General features: G+C 33.8%; 1 protein-coding gene across 5 annotated transcripts in view; it reads left to right on the forward strand.

Moving 5' to 3' along the window:
• Positions 1-22718, forward strand: part of GSK3B (glycogen synthase kinase 3 beta) — a 203109-nt gene that overhangs the window by 158033 nt on the left and 22358 nt on the right. For 4 of the 5 annotated variants that reach the window (XM_072811557.1, XM_072811558.1, XM_072811555.1 and 1 more), the window contains exons 8-9: positions 4200-4295; positions 15585-15771. In XM_072811557.1, coding sequence (XP_072667658.1) covers positions 4200-4295; positions 15585-15771 — 283 coding nt within the window. Of the gene's footprint in view, positions 1-4199; positions 4296-12879; positions 12919-15584; positions 15772-22718 lie in introns of all 5 variants that reach the window. The other variant, XM_072811556.1, reaches the window with a different exon arrangement.

Raw genomic sequence — 22718 nt, forward strand, 5'->3', positions numbered from 1 at the left:
AGCTACCCAGCACTACCAAACTTGTACTACCAAACTTGTTTTTCTACCCTCAAACCCTCTTCTACCCTCAAACCCTCTTCTAAATGTTATACCCCATATTTACCACTTAGTTCTTGATTGTCTTAAGTATTATTTCTATTCTAGCTCTGTGCCTTCATGCTTAATAGCATCAACTTTTTACAACTACCAAAATTAGAAACAGAAATGATTAGTCTTCCAACCAAGTCAAATAAAAACAGATTCTTGATACTATCTCCTAAAAATGTGTTTGCCAGTGATAAGATTTGAATTATGTGCTGGCTTTGGATCTAATTAGTTCTGACCTCTGAAAAGTTGCTCCTTCTGGGCCTGTTTTTCTCATCCCTAAAAATGTTTGGACTAAGTCAGAGGTTGGCATCTAGGGCCCAGGAGCCAAATGCACTCTGTTACCTTTTGTTGTAAATAAACTTCTGTTTACAGCTGCATTGTGTGCTACAGCAGCAGAGTTGAGTAGTGACAGAGGCTCTATGTCTTACAAAGCCTAAAGTATTTACTCTCTGGCCCTTTACAGAAAAAGTTTTCTGACCCCTTTCTTGAGGGTCTTCCATTTAGTTTCCATCTGTGTTAGCCAGCATGGGGAGAATAGATCAGTGATTCCATTTACTGATTAGTAATTAGCTTCTTAAAAGTCACAAATATACGTATTTTAAAAGTAAAGGACACAGTTAAACTCTGACGATCAATTAGAATTATAATTAAGAATCTCTTTTATATCACTGTTTGTCAAAGCAGATTATTTCCCATTGTGATAAAATAGATTTTCCATATATATACACTGTGTATATTGAAGGAAGATTCCAAGTATATAAAAAATGCTTAAATAAAAGTCATAAATATTGAACCGTAGTTAATTATATGTATGCCGGTGTGTGCTTATGTCTGCAACTGACTTTGAAATGTATCAAAAAATAAGGTGGATTGATGTATGGACAGATGGATGGAAATGTCATGAACTAAACGTAGTAAAACACTAATCACGGTATCTGGGTAGTTGGTATAAAGGAAGAGGGTTTTCCCTAAAAAATGTGCGACTTTTCTCTGTGTTTGAAATTTTTCATTTTAAAACTTATCTGATATAGCCCCTATCAGAAAGTTAACCAAATGGCTGATAAGTCATCTCTGTGATCTCTGTCCATACAGTAAAAGAATGCATTTACTAGCGGACATCATACAATTCTCTTGACATTCTTACCAACTCGTGTGGAGTTAGGACTGTGTCTTGTGTTAACAAAGTACTGAATAAATAGAGGGACTGTGCAACAAATACTCACAAATTAAAAAGTGGTCATTTCTTAAGTGTCATTTTGTATATTATGTATATCTTAATGCAAAAATATATTAAAATGTGTTCATTGTAAAGCACATTAATAAAGCAAATATCCATGTAATTATCAGTCGTATTAAGAATTAGAGGAATTACTTATGCCCTAGTCACAATCTCTCCTATATCTTCCTATGAGGCTAAATAATATGTACTTGATTTTTCTAATGAGTATTCCCACGCTTTTTATTTAGTTTTACAGTTTTACTATATAAAATACAGCTTAGTCTTGCCTGTTTTTATGCCTTACATAAGGCAGTCCTACTATATGTAATCCTTACTGAGTGAAAACTCACCACTTTGTGACACAGATTCATCAGAAGGTATGTGTAGCTCTGCTTCATTCATTTTCATTGCTAGTTAGTATACTATTTTATGACTATACTACAGTTTATTTATTTAATCTACTTTTGGATTTTTGTGCCTATAGTATTTTATTATGTACAATATTGGTTTGGATGTATAAAAAGTTTCTCTAGAGTATATACCTTAAAATGAAATTATTAAGTTGTAGGGTCATTGAAGGTATGCATTTTTAAATACTCATTTATTCATGTTATTGCTGGTTGTTTTTTTCCAGCAGATAAAAGAATCCAATGGGACTGCATTTGGGGGGCAGAATTATTGATTAGTTTGCTCTCCCTTTTCCACTCCTCTCCCTCTTTCCCAGTACGTATATACACACAAGTAGACGCACATTTACACACCCTCTTCATCACGGGGTAAAATAGGATACAAGTGTTTGCTTTATTGTTTAGAAATAAAAATTAAGGTTCCTTTTTCAACTTTATATTTTAACTGTGAACATAATTCCTGACTCATAAGTGTCTGATAAAATCTATAGCTGCAAAGGACAGAGATTTCTGTTCCCATACTAGGTAATCCCTTGTTCCTTTCTATAGAGCTGGACTTCTAGACAAAATTTTCTAGAATTTCATATGAATGAAATTACACAGTAGGTACTCTTTTTGGTCTGGCTTCTGTTACTTGGTATGATTTTTTTAGATTCATTATTACTGAGTAGCATTCCATTGTATGGATATGCCACCATTTGTTGATTCATTCATCTGTTGTGGATATTTAAGTTGTTTCTGGTTTTTGGTAGTTGCAAAAAAGATGCTATGCACATTTGTGTAAAAGTTTTTGTATGAACATATGCTTTCATTTCTCTTGGATAAATACTTAGGAGTGGGAATGATAGATGTATGGTAAGTATATGTTTAACTTTTTAACATACAAAATACAAAGTATTTTCTAAGGGGCAATACAATTTTATATTTCCACTACCAGTGGATGGATGAGAGCCCCAGTTGCTCTATATCCTCACCAAGATTTGGTATACACAATCTTTTTTAACTTTAGCCTTTGAGGTATATAGATGGTGTCATAGAGTTTTAAATAGCATTTCCCTAAAATCAATGGTGTTGAGCATTTTTCCATCTGTTTATTTACTGTCTGTGTCTTCTTTGATAAAGTGTCTAGTTATATTTTTTGCCCATTTGTGTGTTGGGGGGGGTGTTGGTTGTCTTTTTGGTTTTGAATTATAGGAGTCTTTTGTATATTCTAGATACAAGTCCTTTGCAGATATATATGTTTTACAAATGTTTTTCTTTCCGTCTATAGCTTGCCTTTGTGTTTTCTTTAGAGTGTCTTTGGAAGAACAAAACTCTTAGATCTATAAGTTCTGGTTTTAATGAAGTCTAAAGAATTAGAACCCAAAAACAAACAAAAAAAAAACCTGAAGTTCTTACTTTGTCCCGATTATTCATTGGTTGCCACCACAAATCAAGTACTTACTACATTACACTCCTACTGTGCCACTATTTTTGAATTGTAAATGGCAGAATATTTTTTTATACCAGGCTTTAGAATTATAAAGATGAGTAATGTGTGTCATCTTTCTTCAAATTGCTCGTTTTTAGTAATTAATGTTTCTTCCTATCTGTCTTGTGCAGTGAGTTCTGTATGCTTTCCTTTGTCCAGTGCATACTATATCTCTGTAAGCAATGAAGTGCTCAGTGTATTTTTATCTTGTTTCATAGTTATACTTTTTCCCCACACACAAATATGTAAGTTCATTATAACAAGAAAGCTCTTGTTCTTTGTATTCTCTGTATGTCATTGCATAGTTCCTTGTACACGGGGAACAATCACTAAATATTCATTGATTGAATGGAATTATTGATGACAGTGTCTGAGTAAGGTTCTCCTGATTAATTTATTGATGATAAAACCTTTGGCCATACTTCACTAAGGGAATACCAAATCTCATTTCAGATGCCCGTGATTGCAATGATGGTTTTGCTCAAGAGAACAAAGGTGTTTGATTTTTACTTGAATGTTTTTGAGTGATCTTATATATTTTTATATATATATATATATATATATATATATATATATATATATATATATATCTGGTTTAACATGATTATCATAAAAGTCTATGTAGGATAGTATAGCATAGTATAGCATAGGATCTCTAGTCAGTTAAAAATGACTTTTGCGAAGGCTGCTCTATTTAATGAATTATGTATTTTATGACTTGGGAATTCTTTTTTCCAATGAAACCAATACATTAAAATATAAAGACTGGGGATGCCTGGGTGGCTCAGTGGTTTGAGCGTCTGCCTTTGGCTTAGGGCGTGATCCCAGGATCCAGGATCAAGTTCTGCATTGGGCTCCGTGCATGGAGCCTGCTTCTCCCTCTGCCTATGTGTCTGCCTCTCTCTCTGTGTGTCTCTCATGAATAAATAAATAAATATTTTCAAAAAAAGACCCATAAAGACTGTATTTGTAAGTATATAGAAAAATACAGCAATAACTTGCTTTCTTTATCTAGGTCCTGGGGACACCAACAAGGGAGCAAATTAGAGAAATGAACCCAAACTACACAGAATTCAAATTCCCTCAAATTAAGGCACATCCTTGGACTAAGGTGAGTCTAAATGAGTTTTTTAAAAAGCATATTAACCAATAGTAAAACTTGGGTTTCTCATTGTTCTTAAACTAAATTATTTTGGTATAGATAGCTGCCTGAATACAAAGTACACAGCAGTTCGGAATGTAAAGATAGTTGGGGAGTTGTGTACTTCAGTGTTTTGTTGACTGTATATAGTTTTGTCCCCACTGATTTCCTATGGATAGTTTTCAGCCTGGGTTTTTATTTTTAGGATGAGGACAGTGTACCTATATCATTAAAATATAGAATTTCATTAGGAGTAGTATCTTATGCGTAAGTTTTGACTACTTAAAACTCAAGTTAATTTCTTTACAGAGGTACTTTTAATATCATAGGTAGCATATGAAAACATATTTCATGTATTTTCTTTTTTAAAAAACTTTTATAGGCCTTAAATAATACTGTTTTTCCTCTTTTGTTTGCTTTCCTGTTGGTGTTTTGGGAGAGAAATAAAAAGATTTGATCTTGCTTGCAGTATCCATTGAAAACATCAATATGTTAATGAGATGTCATTAACTATTTGATAGCCTAACCAATTCTTAAGTTGGAACCAATTCAAAGAGCATAAGTACTAATTTACCAGAACTTTATTTTTTGCTTTGATACTTAATTGAAATGATCCTTTAAGAGAGATTTTATTTAAAATTTTTTTTTCATTTCAGTGTAATTTGTGACATTAAAGGGCAGAGAAAAAAATCTCATTAGGGCTTATTGCTGGAGTGAATCGCTAGTGTCCTTATTCTACAGATTTAGAAACTTTGGTCAGAGGTACCAAGTGATTTATTCAAGATTACATAGGTGGCCATGACAAAACCAGGATTAAACTTATGCTCATTTGTGTGTGTGTGTGTGTGTGTGTGTGTGTGTGTGTGTGTGTAACGCCAGACTTGTAGTTATGCACCATGCATCTTCTCTTACATTTACCTATATTTCATCATATATTTTGGTGAGTTAGCAAAGTTCAACTCTTACAGTTTAAGCAGACTTTATGTACTTAAAATGTATATAACAATTTTGAGCATTTTTAGGCTCATTTAATTGTCTATAGATCTTTTATGGTAAGAAGTAAAATAATTTAGTGCTATAGGTGAAATAATTTATATTCCCAGATTCAAAGTATATCTTTTTCTATCTCTAAATTGTATTATAATTCTAGTTACTTACCTTCAAGTTCTTACAATCTTATTATCTCTTCATTGCAGAAGAGCCTCGAGCCTCTTGTTACTAATTAATTATTTAGAATCAGAGATCTCAGTATTTCAGTGCCAGAATTGTAGATTAGCTTTCACTGACCATGATGCTGCCTTTCCTACCACACCTTTTAAAATTTATGATAAACACTAAATGTTCTGAGATAAACCATTCTTTGATCGTTACACTTAAACTTTATTTTGAATCTGGGTCAAAAAAAAAAATGAATCTGGGTCAGAAGATATTTAAGGTCTCTCACTGGCTTTAAACTCAAAGGTGAATTTGAGTTTGGGGTGGCCCATTGGAATTTAAAGGCTGAGTTGCAGTTTGAATCCAGTGAAGTTGTTATAAGTTAAAGTGTTCATAAGTGATTTGTAGTATACTATAATTTCAGTCATGCTAAAGAAATGCAAAAAGCAAAGACAATTCTGTATATTGAATTAATACAGGGAAATAGTCCAAAATGCTAATAGTAGTTTGGGTGAGAAGAAGTGATTTTATTTTCTTTGTCTTGTACTTCCATATTTTCATTAATAAGCATGTCATTTTTTATGAAGAAAGAAAAATAAAGTTCTTTTTGGTATAATCTAAGTATTCCTCACATGTTACCTTTAATATAGACTATCTGACCAATATAATGCTGAAATTGAGGTCATGAAATTTTATTTAACAGTCCCTATCTTTGTTTTTTAAATCAAGACTGCTAGCAGTATTAGTGTGTGTCATATTCATTCTGCATTTTCCCCCGGATTATATCTTTCCAAATATTAGCCAGGATGTGAGAAATGGTGGATTATAATTAAAACACAGTCAACAGAAGATTTGTGGTCAGTTTGTGTGCTTTACATCTTCCTTTGCTCATTGGATTCCTGATGTTTTATGTCTTACACTAATGCTCTTCAAACTTGAATATTCTATACAAAGCCCTTTTATTTGTTTTATTTAGGCTTCCATTCCTATCTCATGTGTTGAATGATGACTCAATTCTCCCATTTTGTCTGTTCAAAGTACTGTGAACTCTTCGTTTATATAGTTTGCCGTGACATAATTTAATTTTCACTTGGTACAAATGCATTTATTATGTAATAAGCACACTTAACGTTAATTTCTCATTAGTGCGCACAAGGTTGATGTTATTATGGTATAAGCAGAAAACTATATTCAGACAAATTCCATAGCACTGCTCTGTCATCTGGATGAACCTAGGTGATTTTTACAATAGGTTATTATGAAAATGAAAATACAGAATTTTAAATTTCTAGCGAGAACACAGTCCCCTTTCCCTTCTGTTTTGATAGTGGACACCAACTTGAGAAATGTTCTCTTATGCTAGGCAGCCAATGAAGTTTTTTTGTTTTTTTTTTTTAAAGAAATACATATTGTTCTCTAAAGAAAAGAGCATCTTACTCTTTGAGGGCAGGTAAACAAAGTCTGCAAACAAAAGCTGCTTTGCCTTTATTTTGGTCTTCTGATAGAACCCACTTTAGCCCCATTTCCTGTTTTTCTGTGAACCCTGCTTTTCTGTGCTACAATATGTAGTACAGCTGTATCCCCAGTGATTGGAAGCTGATGTATTCAAAAAAGTAGGTAGACATAAAGATTAAGAAAGAAAATGTCTTCCATGGAAACAATGAAGTAAAGGGAGTAAAGGGAGTCAGATGTGTAGTCAGAAATAAACAGTGAGATGAGCCTCACATGGTTTATGGCAAGAAGCTTGAGAATTTAGAAATCCAATAAGTGGGGCAGCCCAGGTGGCTCAGCGGTTTAGCGCCACCTTCAGCCCAGGGCGTGATCCTGGAGACCCCAGATCGAGTCCCATGTCGGGCTCCCTGCATGGAGCCTGCTTCTCCCTCTGCCTGTGTCTCTGCCTCTCTCTCTCTCTTCCTCGCTCTCTCTCTCTCTCTGTGTCTCTCATGAATAAATAAATAAAATCTTTAAAAAAAAAAAAGGAAATCCAATAAGTCCCCCTTAACTACTACCTAATAGCCAGAGTAATCTAATTCATTGATAATGCACCCATGGTTTGAGTAGTAAAGGAACTTGGTGCTAATGTTTTGAAACAGGGACCATTATTGGATTGAGGATTGGAAGATAAAGACCTCCTGCATTGGTGCATGCTATAAACTTTTGAAGGAACAAATAACTATAGAAAGCAAAACAAATGATGCAAAGGAAGTTTGAGAATTAAATAGAGATGGAGGAGATTCACTAGCAAAAGAGAGGAAGCTTAAATTCTGCATTTAGTATATGAAAGTGTGATTAAATGACAGTCTATTAGATATAAAGTGAGCATCTACTTTGAGCACCACTTCTACTCTTTGTGCCTCAAGTTTTTTCTTTTGTAAGATAGCAATTAGCTATTGTCTTTTCTGATTCTTTGGAAAATAGTAATATGCAGGTGAAGGAATATTTTATTTTGGTACTAAATAATATAAAGATTTGTGATTTGTGATTTGTCCTATCTCCACTGCCCTGACTTTAGTTTAGGACACCATTGTCTCATAGAATGTGTTAAAACAACCTCCTAACAATTTCCCTTCTAGAGTTTCACATCCTTTTTAATCCTCATTGCTCTCAAAATTAGTTTTCTTAAAAGCACATGTAAAACTATTGTCATTCCTATTTAAAAATCTTCCCTGCTTACTTAATTGCCTTTAGGAAAATCTTACATAATATGCATATAAGGACAAGGGTGATCATATGTCCCACTTTATGCTTGTCTAGTGTTATTATTAATTGAATGCTCCTTCACTCTCAAAAGTATCCTATTTTGGATAACAGATTATATAGTCATTCTGTTGCTTATTGTTTCTGTCTTCTCTTTCCAGAGAAGCAAGAGGTTTATTCTTGTCCTATTCCTAACCTTCCTAACTTCCGATTATTTGCCAGAGAAACCATAAATGTTTCTCTTTTACTAGTGTCTTTTCACACTTAGAATGATCACCTTCTTCTCTGCTTACCAAATCTTAACCTTTTCTCAAGATCTCAAATCTTAGTCCTTCCATGAAATATTTTCTAATTATCTGAGCTCGCCATGGTTAAGTCCCCCCATGTAACTCTTACAGTACCTTCCAACTCATACCATATGTATTATAGCAGTTCCTAATTTCTTTTTTTTTTTGTATTGGTAATAATAAAATGGGTATCAGTTACTTCAAAATGTTTGTCACTAAGCTTTTGGCATACATGCTAAGTTTGCTTAATAGTTAAGTGTCTCTGGGATATGTGGGACCATAGATTATTGGTTAAGTATTCTAGAAAGCAGTATCCACAAGTCAGTCTTTACATGCTCAGTTTCTTAGAACACTGTCCACATACTTAAAAATGAACGAATTTAGTACTATTTACAACTAGCTAAGAGTAAGCAGAAAATTGAGGTTGAGATCATTTCAGCTGTTAAAGGTACCAGACTAGACTGGACATGTTTAAAGCTAAAGATAAAACCCTGCTATACTTACTTTTTTCCTATGAATGTTTTTAAGACTTTCTTTATAATTTTACCTTTTTTTCTGAGCCTTTCAATACAGGATTTTTCACTTGGTAAACACCTATTTCAACTACAGTTAAACACATTTATAGTTTAAAACTATAAATGAGTTACATATAGTTAGGGGTGGCTGGGTAGCCAGTCAGTTGAGCTTATGATTCTTGGTTTCTGCTCAGGTGGTAGGTAATCTCATGGGTTGTGAGATGGAGGCTCCATGCTCAGTGAGGAGGTGACTTGAAGGTTCTCTCCCTCTGCCACTTCCTCCACTCACGTGTGCTCGCTCACTGTCTCGCTCTCTCATTCGTTCTCTCTCTCAAAATAAATCTTTAAAAATTTTTAAAAATTAAAAATACCTGACTAAAAATTGTAGTCAGACTTCTTTTTTGCAAGTAAGCTCTATCAGCCTTTTCTGATTTTGCTCACATGGACTCCAGAAAGCATAAAACTGTGTTGGAATTTCTACTGGTTCCTAAGATTGTACTTGTCTGTTTTGTTCTATTGCTTGGGTAAATTAGTTTCTATATTATTACTTAACATCCCTATGCCCTGAACTTTCTACTAATCCACTATCACTTGTCTTGTAAATATACTGTGTTCTCTACTGAATTTTCTATTTCTACCTACATCTTTATTAGTTGTAGAATAATTAGTTTTCCTTCTCTAACATTTATTTTCCTATGTGAGTAGACTTCACTTTTCTAGTTATACTGGCTACAATCCCATTTCTTTGCTGGAAACTGTGCATTTTAAAATCTAGCCACTAGGGTGGCTAATACCTGTGTAAGAGGAATAATATAAAACAATACTAAGGCATAAGTTTCCAGATAACTTGTGGGGAATAGAGGGATAGGGTTGGTGGATTAAAAAAGCAAAAATCTACTTTTAATATGTAATTTGTTCCTTAAAACCTTCATCTCCTATGTACCCAGCATGGTGCCAGATACTATAAAAAGGATGCTAAAAAAGTAAAGTATATAGCCCTTGTTTTTGAAAAGCTTACAGGTGATATAACTAACTCAGTTGAAGCAAGTATTGAATAATGTAACGTGTAACCATATACTTGATCGTGTACTGTAGGTGCTCAAAGAGGTTTCATGCACTGTAGGTATAAGGCAGATCTCCAGCGGGGGTGGTGGAGCAAAAGAGGACTCCTCCTTAAAGGTGACGGAAGGACTAGGTGGGGTGCTGTTGAAGGAAGATTTAGATTTGCTTAGATGTTGGTACAACCAGGAATTGTTGTAGCCTAGGGCATTGTCCCTTAAGATGAAGAAGTGTAGATGAAAAGAAAATGTTCCTATATTCCTAAGAAGGTCAGTCTGACTATGGAAACTATTTTATGAACACTAAGATTAAATTGAGTAAGTGGTCATTTGGTAAATCGTACTTCTGTATAAGCTTGCATTACTATTTTGCATATAGTTAAACACTGGTATCAACACATATAAATATTTCTTATGTGTAATAGAGCTCAGGAACACTCAGTAAGCCTTTTAATTAGTACAGATGAAATTTATTGAATGCCAGCTCTGTTGTGGCTAAGAAAAGGATGTTTGTGTTTCTTATGAATTATGTACCACATATAAACTCTTTAGTAGAATTAAGTTCTTTTTGTACCTACTTAACATGGTTAATCAACATAACTATCCAACAAATCCATGACATTGTCTCACTTTTAATCCTGTGTTTAGGTTTACAAATTGCAAATAATTTTAGACAATTAATAGATTACTTGAGAGCCAGCATTGGGATTGCTCTTTAGGAGTTCATGGCTTACCAACATGGACATTGTGTGCTTGTGTATATTGTGTATAACCAGAGAACAGTGTCTGTGTTGTACATTTATCACAAGGAAATCTATGGAGGAGTAGCTGTTTGGAACAGGCACAGCACTTGTTCTACTTAGATTAATTATCGTTCCCTGTAGGCATTTTTACACTGCTCTGGTTGGCTGTTAAATACAGTAGAAGTATTGAGAGCTGATGCTGTGAGAATCAGCCATAAGCCTTGATATCATATATATGACTTTATAAATGGTAATTTTAAAAGGCTTAAGATTCAGTTGTAATAGTTAGCTCCAGGTTGATACTTGATGGCAAATGTCTATTCTAGGCCATGTAAGGGGAAAATTGCCTCTGTCAGTTTTTGAGTTATCCAAATGCAAGTTTATTTTGAATAATTCTTCATTTAAGGACTCATTTGCATTTGTTCAATACCATAGACTTTCTTTTTGAAAAAATGAATTTTTTCTGTTAGTTTCTTCTATGGACTAGTATTTGTGGTGACAGTTTGTCTCAATTTAAGAAAATGAGTTGCTGCACAGGTGAGGTAGTATTTGAATCACTTAAAAGTTCATGTCAGTGTTTTGGTTCTTTTCAATTTTTCCTTTCTGTTCTCTTTCTTTTGTTTATTTATTTTTTGCTTTGTTCTGTTTTGTTTTATTTATTTACTTTTGTTTTTAGTTTTTACAGGGGGTGTTTTGGGCTCTTCATGGCCTTGCTAACATACTTGGCTGGCCATATTTAGTCTGCGCACTAATTGTTAGTTGGCCCAGTTGAGTCTTACTTTGTGCTCTCAGTTGTTTTAGTCTCGCTTTCTATTTTTGTCCACTTGATTGTGTTTTAGTTCATGAGAGATTTTTATTCTGATGGGCCGGATTTTAATCCGTGTACTAAATTTTAGTCTGCAGACTAAAAGTAATCCGCGGATTATTTATTTTTGCAAAATATTAATTCCCCCACTGGAAACTATCCTAAAAGAATGTTAAATTCTCTTAGAATAGCCAAGGGAATTCACAGCTACTGGTGAGTTCTGCCATTTTTTTGTTCTCAATGCCTAGACATAATAGACCCTACTACCTCCCTTGCGTACTTGGCTCCCTTGTGCCTAGGTGTTGGTGCACATTACTATGCATGGCACCTATAACTGTGACTGCCCCTTAGTTGTATTGTTTATTGTATATATTTTTTGTTTAGCTTTTGGTGGGTGAATTGGGCATATTTGCACATGGAACTGTGTTGAATTTGTAGTGCTCAAAGATGTAGGATTTTTTTTTTCAGTGAGTTTTTCCAAAAAGGAAAGAATGTTCTATATTTATTTTCACTAAGTAATGGGTGCAAGGGTATGAGGGGGCAAAGCCCACAATAGAAAAAGTAAGTTTATACCCGCACTCCTGAGGTGATCTGTCAATTGCCTGAAGAATCCTAAAATAATGAGAATGTCAGCAAATATCTTTTAGCAGGGAAGTCAATCCAAAATGGAGAATAATCCGCGGTGGCCTGATCCTTCTTAGCTCACACAAATTGAAAATATCTGGCTTGAAATCTGTAGTGATATAAATTAAATATATTTATTACTTTCCTCTCATCACTAATAATTAAGCAAAAAAATGTTTATACTGTCTAACTGGAATATATTAATAGATTAAAATTAGCATATTGGGAACTGATATCTTTAAAAGCAGGCTAATATGCCCCCTCCCAGCCATGTCAATGGATGATGAATCCAGGTCGTAGAAGACCACTTTACTTTGGGAAGTTTACTTCTAGATTTCATTTTGATTTTAACTTTTTTTGGTTTTGTATTTTTTTAATAAACGCACTGGCATTGGAACATAATAAATTAAAATTAAAATGTTTCTTTATTGTGCCTCACCATTGCGCAATCAAAAATTTTTTTGCATACACTGTGGTGAAATAATTTTTAAAACTTGGACTTGCTACTGTGGAGACTGATGTTTAAAGTTTATAACTGTATAAACATTTTCTATGTCCCCCCCCACACCATGGATTTCTTATAACACTGGATATATTTTTCCTTGCTGGACTATTCTCTTTTGGATTGACTTCCCCTGTTTGGATTATTTCACTGCATTATCATCTTTAGGATTCGTCAGGAACAGGACATTTCACCTCAGGAGTGCGGGTATGTACTTAATTTTTTTTTCCCAAAATTTCAGGGCAGGTCTATAAAACTAGAGGGAAACTTTTTTTAGAAAGGCTAAAACCATTATTCATTCTAGAAGTGTAATAGTAAAAACAATGTAGGTAGCTGTGATTTCTCTTCCACTGTGTGTGGGGTAGGTTTTACTTCTGGTATATTTAGATTGTCAGTCTTCTGAGTGATGTATTAACATCTAGACTGAAATTTAGGACCTGAGAGGTTTAAAAATTACTTTACAAAAATAAATATAAACAAAGATGCACAGAACTAAAAATTCTGAATGTTAAGCAATTTAAATGGGTAAAGAATAAAACAGCATTAGAAACTTCATTATTAAAAGCCATATCTCAGTTGTTACTGGTTTCCTTTTCTTTAGACACAAACATAATTCAGAGGAGCTATTTTCTAGTTTGGACTGTAATTTTTTGAAGTTGCATGCTACTTTGGAAGACACTGGGCTTTGACTCCACGTAATTTCCCACTTAACCTTTATCCATAGAGTACTAAACCAAGGCTTTGTTCATCAGAAATCTCTCAAAGAGTTAAAATAATAATGGATACTCTTTTTAAAAGGTAGATTTAAGTCTTGGTTTTAATGTGGGCTCTTGGAATGAGTTCTTCCTTATTATTTTTAACTCTGATTCCATGAGTTAGGATTCCCTGGCCAAATAGGCTAATATGTGTCTTAGTACCAACACACATGGTGACTTGTACCAACAAGATACCAAACAAATGTGGATGATTTTTTTTCATAATTAATTAGAGATAAGCTTATAGTACTGGTTTATTAATAGCTTTAATTCAAAATCCTCAGGTAATATAACATGAAATTTTTTCATTTAAGATACATTCACTGTCTAACTACCCTACATTTGAATGTTGGCAGGAGATAATTATTTCTACTTTTGGTAGTACTTCTTAATTATACTTATGCACTCCCATATTGGTGCAAAAGCATTTTTTCTTAGACTAGCTAGCAAAATAAATCCATATGCTGTGAAATAAATGCAAACAGCCCTCAGGGATAAAATATGTCAGTAATACTTAATATTTTTATGAAAGATTTTCTGAGTTTTTCCACTGATTATTTTCCTTTATATTCTAGTTTGATTATGGACCTGGCCTGGAAGGAAGGGAGGGGAAAATGACCAAGAACAGTGGAAGATCTAACCATTTCAAATAATAAAATACTTTTAAGGTTTCCTTGAGTAAGGGGAGTCAGAAATCACTCAAAAGAATAAATATAAAGCAATTTTTGACCATATAGAGGGTTTTCTAATATAGTCAAATAAATAATTAAGGCCTTTGACATTTTGAAATAAATTCTTAGGATCCTACTCAAACCGATTTCTCAATTTCCATGGAAAATATCTTTATTACTAATAAACTTTGTAAAAACGGGCGGCAGAGGTGGGGGAGATTTTTACTGTAGGAAGTACTCTTATAAATAGTCTCTTGAAAAGAAATGAGCTCTATAGTAGTAACTGTCTCTGCTACATTCAGTCCAAGTGAATGGTCAGATGTTACATGAGCCATTCTCATTAGGAAACCTTATTCCCAGTTCCTCCATCCTCATCACAATCTACATGTCCTTCCTTCACAATTTCCCTCCCTTTATACATATCTGCCTCTCTTTTTACATACATCTGTCCACTGCCACTACCACACCTTCTATTTGGTCTGTGTTCCACCTATCAAGGAATATGTTTCATTTTTCTTTAGTTTCAAAGGCTTTCTGTCCATCTGTTTATGTTTATTTGTTTTTCCCCTTTCTGATTCTATTCTTCAACTGTCTATAATTTAGAGCAAAGCTATTTTCATAGTTCTGTGTATTGATTTGGAGTTTTAAGGTAAAGATGTGTAGAAAGCTTTCTATTCTTTTAAGCAAACTAATTTATTTGAATTTTGCTTCAGCACAGCCTTCAGTTGACTTTTTCTAGAGTTAATGGCTCTTAATGAAAAGTACATTTCTCTCTCCCTAATTAAAACCCTAGAATATTCATCCAAATGAGGGTAATCTGACCATATTTGTAATAACAGCTACTCTTTGAGAAAACAGTTTTGGACATTTTGTCAAATTCTGGGTATTCAAGAATTTCTTCAAATAAGACTGTTTATTGAAGAGATAATAGCAGATCATTAGCATTGCTAAAGCTAAAGTAAATAGCTTTTTTCCCCAAAAAAATATTGATTGCCAAATTTGAGTAGTGCTGTCCATTACTGACAGTTCTGCTAAAAATCACACACAAGAGGCAATCTTTTATTCTACTGCCACAGTAGTCAAAACTTTTAGAAAATTTTAATATTCTTCTAGTTGGTGCTTGCCTCCAGAACCCAGCCTTTCTTTGTGCCTATGATATCCTATTTTGTGTACATATTTCATTGTACTGCTTTATGATTAGCAAGTGTAGATTTTTTTTAATTTCCCCTAGTTTTTTCTCTGAGTTTTCCTCATATAGTTTGTAATTAGCTGTTCACCTCAATGTAGTGAATCATATGCAGTTAACTCTTTTCATTCTAGAAGGTTCCTCTCACAAATGCAACCATGTTGTTGTACGTGGTGGGAATTAACTCAGTACTCAAAGGATAATTTGCTAAGATTCTTACAATAAAGCATTAATTGTTCTTTACCTTTTTTTGTACTGCAGGTCTTCCGACCCCGGACTCCACCGGAGGCAATTGCACTGTGTAGCCGTCTGCTGGAGTATACACCAACTGCCCGATTGACACCACTGGAAGCTTGTGCACATTCATTTTTTGATGAATTAAGGGACCCAAATGTCAAACTACCAAATGGGCGAGACACACCTGCACTCTTCAACTTCACCACTCAAGGTAATTCCAGATACTTAGTTCTGTTTTTTACCATTTCTGAGAAAGCTACCTATCTGTGTGAGGTTATATTCTTTTAATTAAAATCTGTAGGACGAAAGTGGGCATATTAAGTACTTATACAGGTAGCAAACATCCCTTCCAACAACTGATTAGGCTACTACTTGTATGGTTTTAAACAAAATAGTGGCAGATAAAATTTTTTCCAGTAGACATAGCTTCTCTCATTTTTGGCAGATTATAATAAATCTTGGCACATGAGAAGTTATAGAGATTTCACTATTAAGTTAACCCTCAAGTTTGTATTTGAGACTAGAATTTTAGCATTTCTTACTTCCCAAGTGTTTATTTTTTTCCAAGTGTTTATATTAAGTTTTTTAAACCTGGAAATCAATTGGTGAAATTGGTGGTGACTGTATTTGTATAAAGTCAGATATCTTACTTATAAACAGAAGGAAACAATGGAATTCTATATAACTGTCTTTCTTAGAACTTGTATAAGAGATGTAGATAGAGAAATTCTCTTCCCTTGTGGAGCTTGGCACCATGGCTGCTTCTGAGAAAATACTGAGAGGAAAAAACAGAGTTTGTGTACTGGTGCTTTCTAAAAGACCCAGGAAGAATCATTGTTTCTTAATTACTTCTGTGTTCACTTTTCTTTCCTTTCAGATTAAGACCCTAAGTAATTCATTTAATCAACTACACTGCCTTCGATGCTGTGATTTTCTTCATAAACTGCACATTAAAAGTGTACAATTTCCTATAGATAAAACAAGCAAGAAGTGGTCAATTGATTGATTGGTCAGCTTAGTCAAGCTTAAAATATAGAAGGGAGATGGAAAGCTCTCTGTGACCAGGAAATAATTATATTTCCTTTATTCTAAGATGAATTCCCCCCCCCCCCATATTTAAACTTTTCCAAATTTGAAAGTGGGAAAATGTATTGCTTAAGCAGTAGATGTGGAAGACCTCAGTTACTGGCAAAATAGACTTGGATGATTCCATTGACTATAATCTTAAGCAGTCAATAATGTGTAACTACTAGTAGTGCTGATACAGTCTGAAACTACATTCATAAAGGAAAAAATGTTCAGATATCCTGGGATTAATTCTGACTGTTTAGGGCTGATCAGAAATCACTGGAGTGTTGTTTTAGGTCCCAGCTATACCATTTTAAGATGTTATCAAATAGCAGGTGGGGTATATAAAGGAACAGAATTCCACTTCCTGGAAAAGTGAAGACTTAAGGAACTTTTGAGAATGATGTAAAAATACCTCATAGATTATCTTCTGAAGAAAGATGTAGACCTGTATTCTTTCTCCTGATTATAAAATTGAAAATAGTAGTAGCAAAAAAATTAGAGAATAGTACATATTTGAGTTTATGATATCAGCCCCTGGCATAGATAGAGACTAAATAAAATTATTGATGAATCAGTAAAGTTTTCACTTATTTAACAGTGGAACAGGTTTCTTTGTTGTGCTTTTTATTTGTTGTTTTTTGTGTGTGTGGTTTTGTTTTTGTTGTTTGTTGTTCCCCACTCCATCCTACCACCATCCCCAAATACCAGTCTCTGTATTAGGAAAAAGCTGGATGATGTCAAATGTTATAGATAAGATTACTCCAATTTGGTAATACGTTAGACTCTTCTAGAGCAGATTCTGTGACTCTGTCATTAAAAAAATTTTTTTATTTTCAGTTTTTACTGTTTTGTCTTAAGAGTAGCACTATATATATTAAAGAAAATGTTGAAGATGCAAAAGAAGTATAGAGAACATTAAAATCACAATCCCCAAATGATCACTTTTAGCTTTTGAATTAATCACTGTAATATTTTATAGTCTAGCTCTTTTCAGTCTTTAATATATACTATGATAATCCATGAATATAAAGTGATACTCTACTCTCCCATTAAGAAGATACCAAAAGAAAAAGAAAAAAAAAAAAAAGATCCCAAAAGGGTTTCTTGGGTTAACTCAAATGTATTTAAAATAATGAAAAAATAAATAAAATTATGCATTATATAAAATTAATATTCAGGAACTTTTTAACCTCAAATTTCATAAAACAATTTTATTAATACTTTTTATATGCATCTTTTACACCTGTTTCTTTCTCATCAGTAGAGCTATTTTTAAATTTTTTGATATGAAGCACCTTTTGAATCTATATGAAGCCACTACTGGAAATTCTACAAGTATCCATTTTCATAAATGTTTGGTTTGGGGTCTTTCTTTGTACTATAAGTATCTTTATTATCTGCACATAGAACTATCTGCTAGGTTGCTTTTTAAAGTGGCCTCTAAAAGGCTATGTATACAGTGACATGCAACACTTGTAACTGTGGAATCTTGGCATCAGAAACTACTAAGTTAATGTTAAATTATTTATCTCCTTTTTCTTTTTCTTTTTCCTTTTCCTTTTTCTTTTTTTCTTTTTCTTTTTCTATTCACCACTTTGATCAGGTGAACCTGAGTTTCCTGAACTAGCATTGATTGTGGTTTTATTTACACTAAGTATCTTCTCCAATAAATACTTTGTTTCTCAAAACATGAATCAAGGAAGCCTTTTGTTAAATAAGCAACTTGGTGTAGACCCTCAAACACAACATATTTGTGATGGATACATTTTGGGAAATAATGCTTCTTATATTCAGCCATATAGGTATATACTATAATGCACCTGTATGTGGTGATCAAAACTGAGATATTACTTAAACATTTTATTTAATCAGATTTTAAAATCCACAATTTCATTTCACTGTTCATATGTACCATTTTTAAAGTAATTATGTTTGTTCTTTAGTCACTGGCTAATAATGTTTCATTATTACTAAATAAAATAAAATTTTAAAGTAACTTTTTATATGAATTTCTAAAGTTTTTTGAAAACTGAAATAAATTCATATAAGATGAGCCATTTTAAAGTAAACAAATCATTGGCATTTTATTATATTCACAATGTTGTACAACAACCACTTCAAGTTCCAAAACCTTTTCATTACTCCTAAAGAAAACTCCACACCCGTTAAGCAGTCAGTCAGTCCCTGTTAACTCCTCCTCCAACACCTGGCAGCCACCAGTGCGCTTCCTGCCTTTGGACTTACCTATTCTGGATATTTCATATAAATGAAATAATATATTATGTAACCTTTTGTGTATGGCTTCTTTCTCTTAGCATAATGTTTTCAAGGTTCATCCATGTCATAGAAATGTTTTAATATTTTATTCCTTTTTATGGATGAATAATATTCCACTGTATTATGTCTTAATCAGTGCAGGCTGCTATAATAAAACACCAGAGAACTCTGTAGCTTAAATAACAAACATTTATTTCTCAGAGTTCTGGAGGCTGGGAAGTTCAAGATCAAGGTGCTGTAGATTTGATGTCTGATGAGGGCCTACTTCCTGGTTTGCAAATGACTACCTTCTTACTGTATCCTTACATGATAGAAAGATTGCCTCTCTGTGTCTCTTTTTATAGGGCCACTGATCCCAGTCATGGAGGGTCTACCCTCATGACCTAATAAAGCCTCATTTCTGAATACTGTTACATTGAAAAGTAGGACTTGAACATATGAATTTTAGGGAGACACAAACATTCAGTCCATAGTGTATAGATAACGCTGCATTTTTGTTTATCCATCATCTGTTGATGGATATTTGGTTTGTTTCTACCTTTTGGCTATTTTGAATAGTACTGTTAGGACTATTTGAATATTTGTTTTTAATTCTTTTGGGTATTGATTGCTGAGTCGTGTGGTAATTCTATGTTTAACTTTTTGAGGAACTGCCAAACTATTTTCCACAGTGGTTTGCATGTTTTACATCCTCACCAGCAATGTATAAGAGTTCCAATTTCTCCAATCCTCACCGATACTTATTTTCCTCTTTTTTTTTTTTTTATTAGCCATCCCAGTGAGTATGAAGTGGTATTTCTTTGTGCGTGTGGTGCTAAGTTTATTGCAATATAATGAATCATGACCTAGTAAATGCTATTTACCTGTTCTCTAATAAATTACACTCATAAGAAAACAGGCAGGAAAATAAATTGGCTTAGATTTTAGAATATGGTCTTGAAAATATTGGAAAGACTTTTGTGAATGAGCAATTTTCATATTGTAAACTAATAGGATCAACTAACTTTATCTTTAGAAGTCTCTAAAGTTTGTATTAACTTCAGCTTTGACACATGCCTTTTAAAGTAAAGGTTCAATTTGAAGAATAAATAATTTAGTTCAAAGTTTATTTACAAATGTCTGGTATTTACAAATTTTTAAAAAGGAATGAAGATTCTTTTATTTTGACATTTCAAATTATTATATTTGCCCAGAATATCAAACATAACTGTGGCTCTCTTTATGTCCAAATGTACATATACATCTTTGAGGATTTAAAGAGTATGTGTATATTTGAATGTGGTGTGTGTAAATGTAGTGTGCAATCTCTACAGCTCCAAGTATTTCTGTGACTGCATATCAGTGAAAAGGATGTACATGAATCTCTGTATCAATTCAAATAAACTCTGTAAATGTTCTTGAAATATGATTTTCCATAAAACTGAATGCATTAAATTGAAAAGTGCCATCATTTTGAGATATGTCCCTTCCTTTTTAAGCATTAAAATGCCCTATCTTAGCAGCCATTCTGAAACTGGGCTGTGATCATCTGTAGTACTTTCTCCCTTTCCTTCTACACCACTATTACACTTGAACAGTGTTTCTGTATAAGGACACAGCTGTCAGGGGAAGAAGTGTTGATGTTTTTCTATTTGATCCTCTCTATTGTGATTTTGGATCAGTGTTTCCAAATGATGATCTTATTTGCCAAGGTAAAGATGTAACTGTTGTTCGGATGTAACTTCAAAGCACATATTAGTTAATGGCAATTAATGAGTGACCAGAATAAAACAGGGTAATACAAGAGCTTGAAAAAGAAGAATAAATCATCCAATTGGTCATATACCTAGAAAGAGTCAAGAGATAGGAAACACTGTGCGTGGGAGAGTGTTAGTGAAGTTCTGCTGTAAAACACTCCTCCATCCTCACAAATTTTCATGAAGCCTGTATTAATTCCCCCAAATGAAATAAAGATAATTCCTGATGTGTATGTAGTAGCTGCTCAATGAATGTTTGAGTGACACATGCCACTTCTAAGTAAACACAGTATTGATTCATGCAACCAATGTGTATTAGATATTTCTAATGTTCCTTGTAGCAGCTGTTAGTGTTGTTTTAATTAGTAAGGTAAACCCACCCTTTGAATAAAACTATGAAGATTAAACACTTGAGTAAAACACAGGGTTGTGTTAAAGTAAAGCTTAGCAACAAAGCTAACTGCACTTTGATGCCATGAGTCATTAGTTATAAATGATAATTAGTATTACACTCATATAATTAAAGCAAGTATTTCTGTAATCAGCTGGAGGAGGAAGAGAGATGAACATCCTTCCATCCTTGGAGATTCTTTTGACCTCCTGGATCCACAAGTCAGATAATCAAATGTCTCATTTTTCTGGCACTGGGGCTTCAGTGTTCTGGGACCCCTGACTGATGATACCATTTGCATCTAGACATTGGAAACCTGGACAGACCTTTGGCACACCCTCTTTCCTTCAGTCATTGAATCTCAAAGATGGGGCATAACTGAATCAGACCTCAGGAAGCAGGTGGAATCAGGAAGTTTCAACCCGGACCATTATTTTCTTTATTTACCAATTCCTTGCCTATTTCAAGGCTAGAATATATTGGGAAATAGGTTGCTTTGTATCTTTAAATGTGAGTCTCCATTTAATCCCACCTACATCCCCTATACCAGTTTTCTACCTAATTTGGATGAAATTTTATCAAGTAAAGTTATTTTATCAAGTATTGTCCCTGGAGGGCATAGGACAAGTTGGGGATTGGGCAAAGGTAAGTAAAGATTGTCAAAACAGTATGATTTAGTTTGAAGAGTTTACTGTTCTATTACTTAGGTAGGTTGTTTGAGAGATTGGTAGCTCTGTAGGGAGATATAGAGGAGGCATGGCTTATTGGCTGGGCCAGAAGAAGGGAGAACTGCTTAAATAAGATTTAACATAGGATATTTGGAGCTGCCAGAGAGCAGCATGCAAACTCAAGCGATTTGAAGACAAGAGTATCTGCACATGAGGAAAGCAGATGAAATAGCAAAGAGGTTCCAGAAAGCAAGTGGAAAAAGGGACAAAAATAGAGAAAACTAAAGGAAATAGGAAAAGGATTAGAGAGATTTAAAAAAGAGTGTAGGTATATGTTACAGAATAGGAAGTGATGAAAACGGAATTGAGAATAGGTTGGGGGGGCACCTGGGTGGCTCATTGGCTGAGCATCTGCCTTCAGCTCAGGGTATGATCCCAGAGTCCTAGGATCGAGTCCCACATCAGGCTCCCTGCATGGAACCTGCTTCTCCCTCTGCCTATGTCTCTGCCTCTCTCTCTCTTTCTATGTCTCTCATGAATAAATAGATAATATCTTTTAAAAAATAAATAAATGTATACTAAATTCATTCATTTTTGGGTGACTGATATAAATTGTGATGCTCCCTCCTGGACAATTCCAAGGCAAAGTAGTCATGGATTTGTGTAGATATTATGTAGTCCTCACATTAAACATTGTTAGTATCACCAAGAAGCAGTCAGCCTTGTAATTATTTATTTACTATTTTTCTGATCTTCTAATTAGTTATTTTTTTAATTTTAGAATTTAGTTAGAAACTTGATCAGGTTTTGTCTGGGCACTTTGGAATTGTTAGGGGAGGGGAGGAGCAGTTCTGATAGGGTTATTTATCTTTTAAAAAAATCCAAATAAGCAGCATTAGAATTCAGTAGTGTGAGATCAAGTTGCACATCCCAGCATTTGAATTCTTGCTGTAAAAAAGTACACAGATAAAATGGGCATCCCAATGTGAAATCATCTAAACCTTTTTGTGAGAGA

Source organism: Canis lupus, chromosome 35 (assembly GCF_048164855.1).
Source record: "Canis lupus baileyi chromosome 35, mCanLup2.hap1, whole genome shotgun sequence".
NCBI lineage: Eukaryota > Metazoa > Chordata > Mammalia > Carnivora > Canidae > Canis > Canis lupus.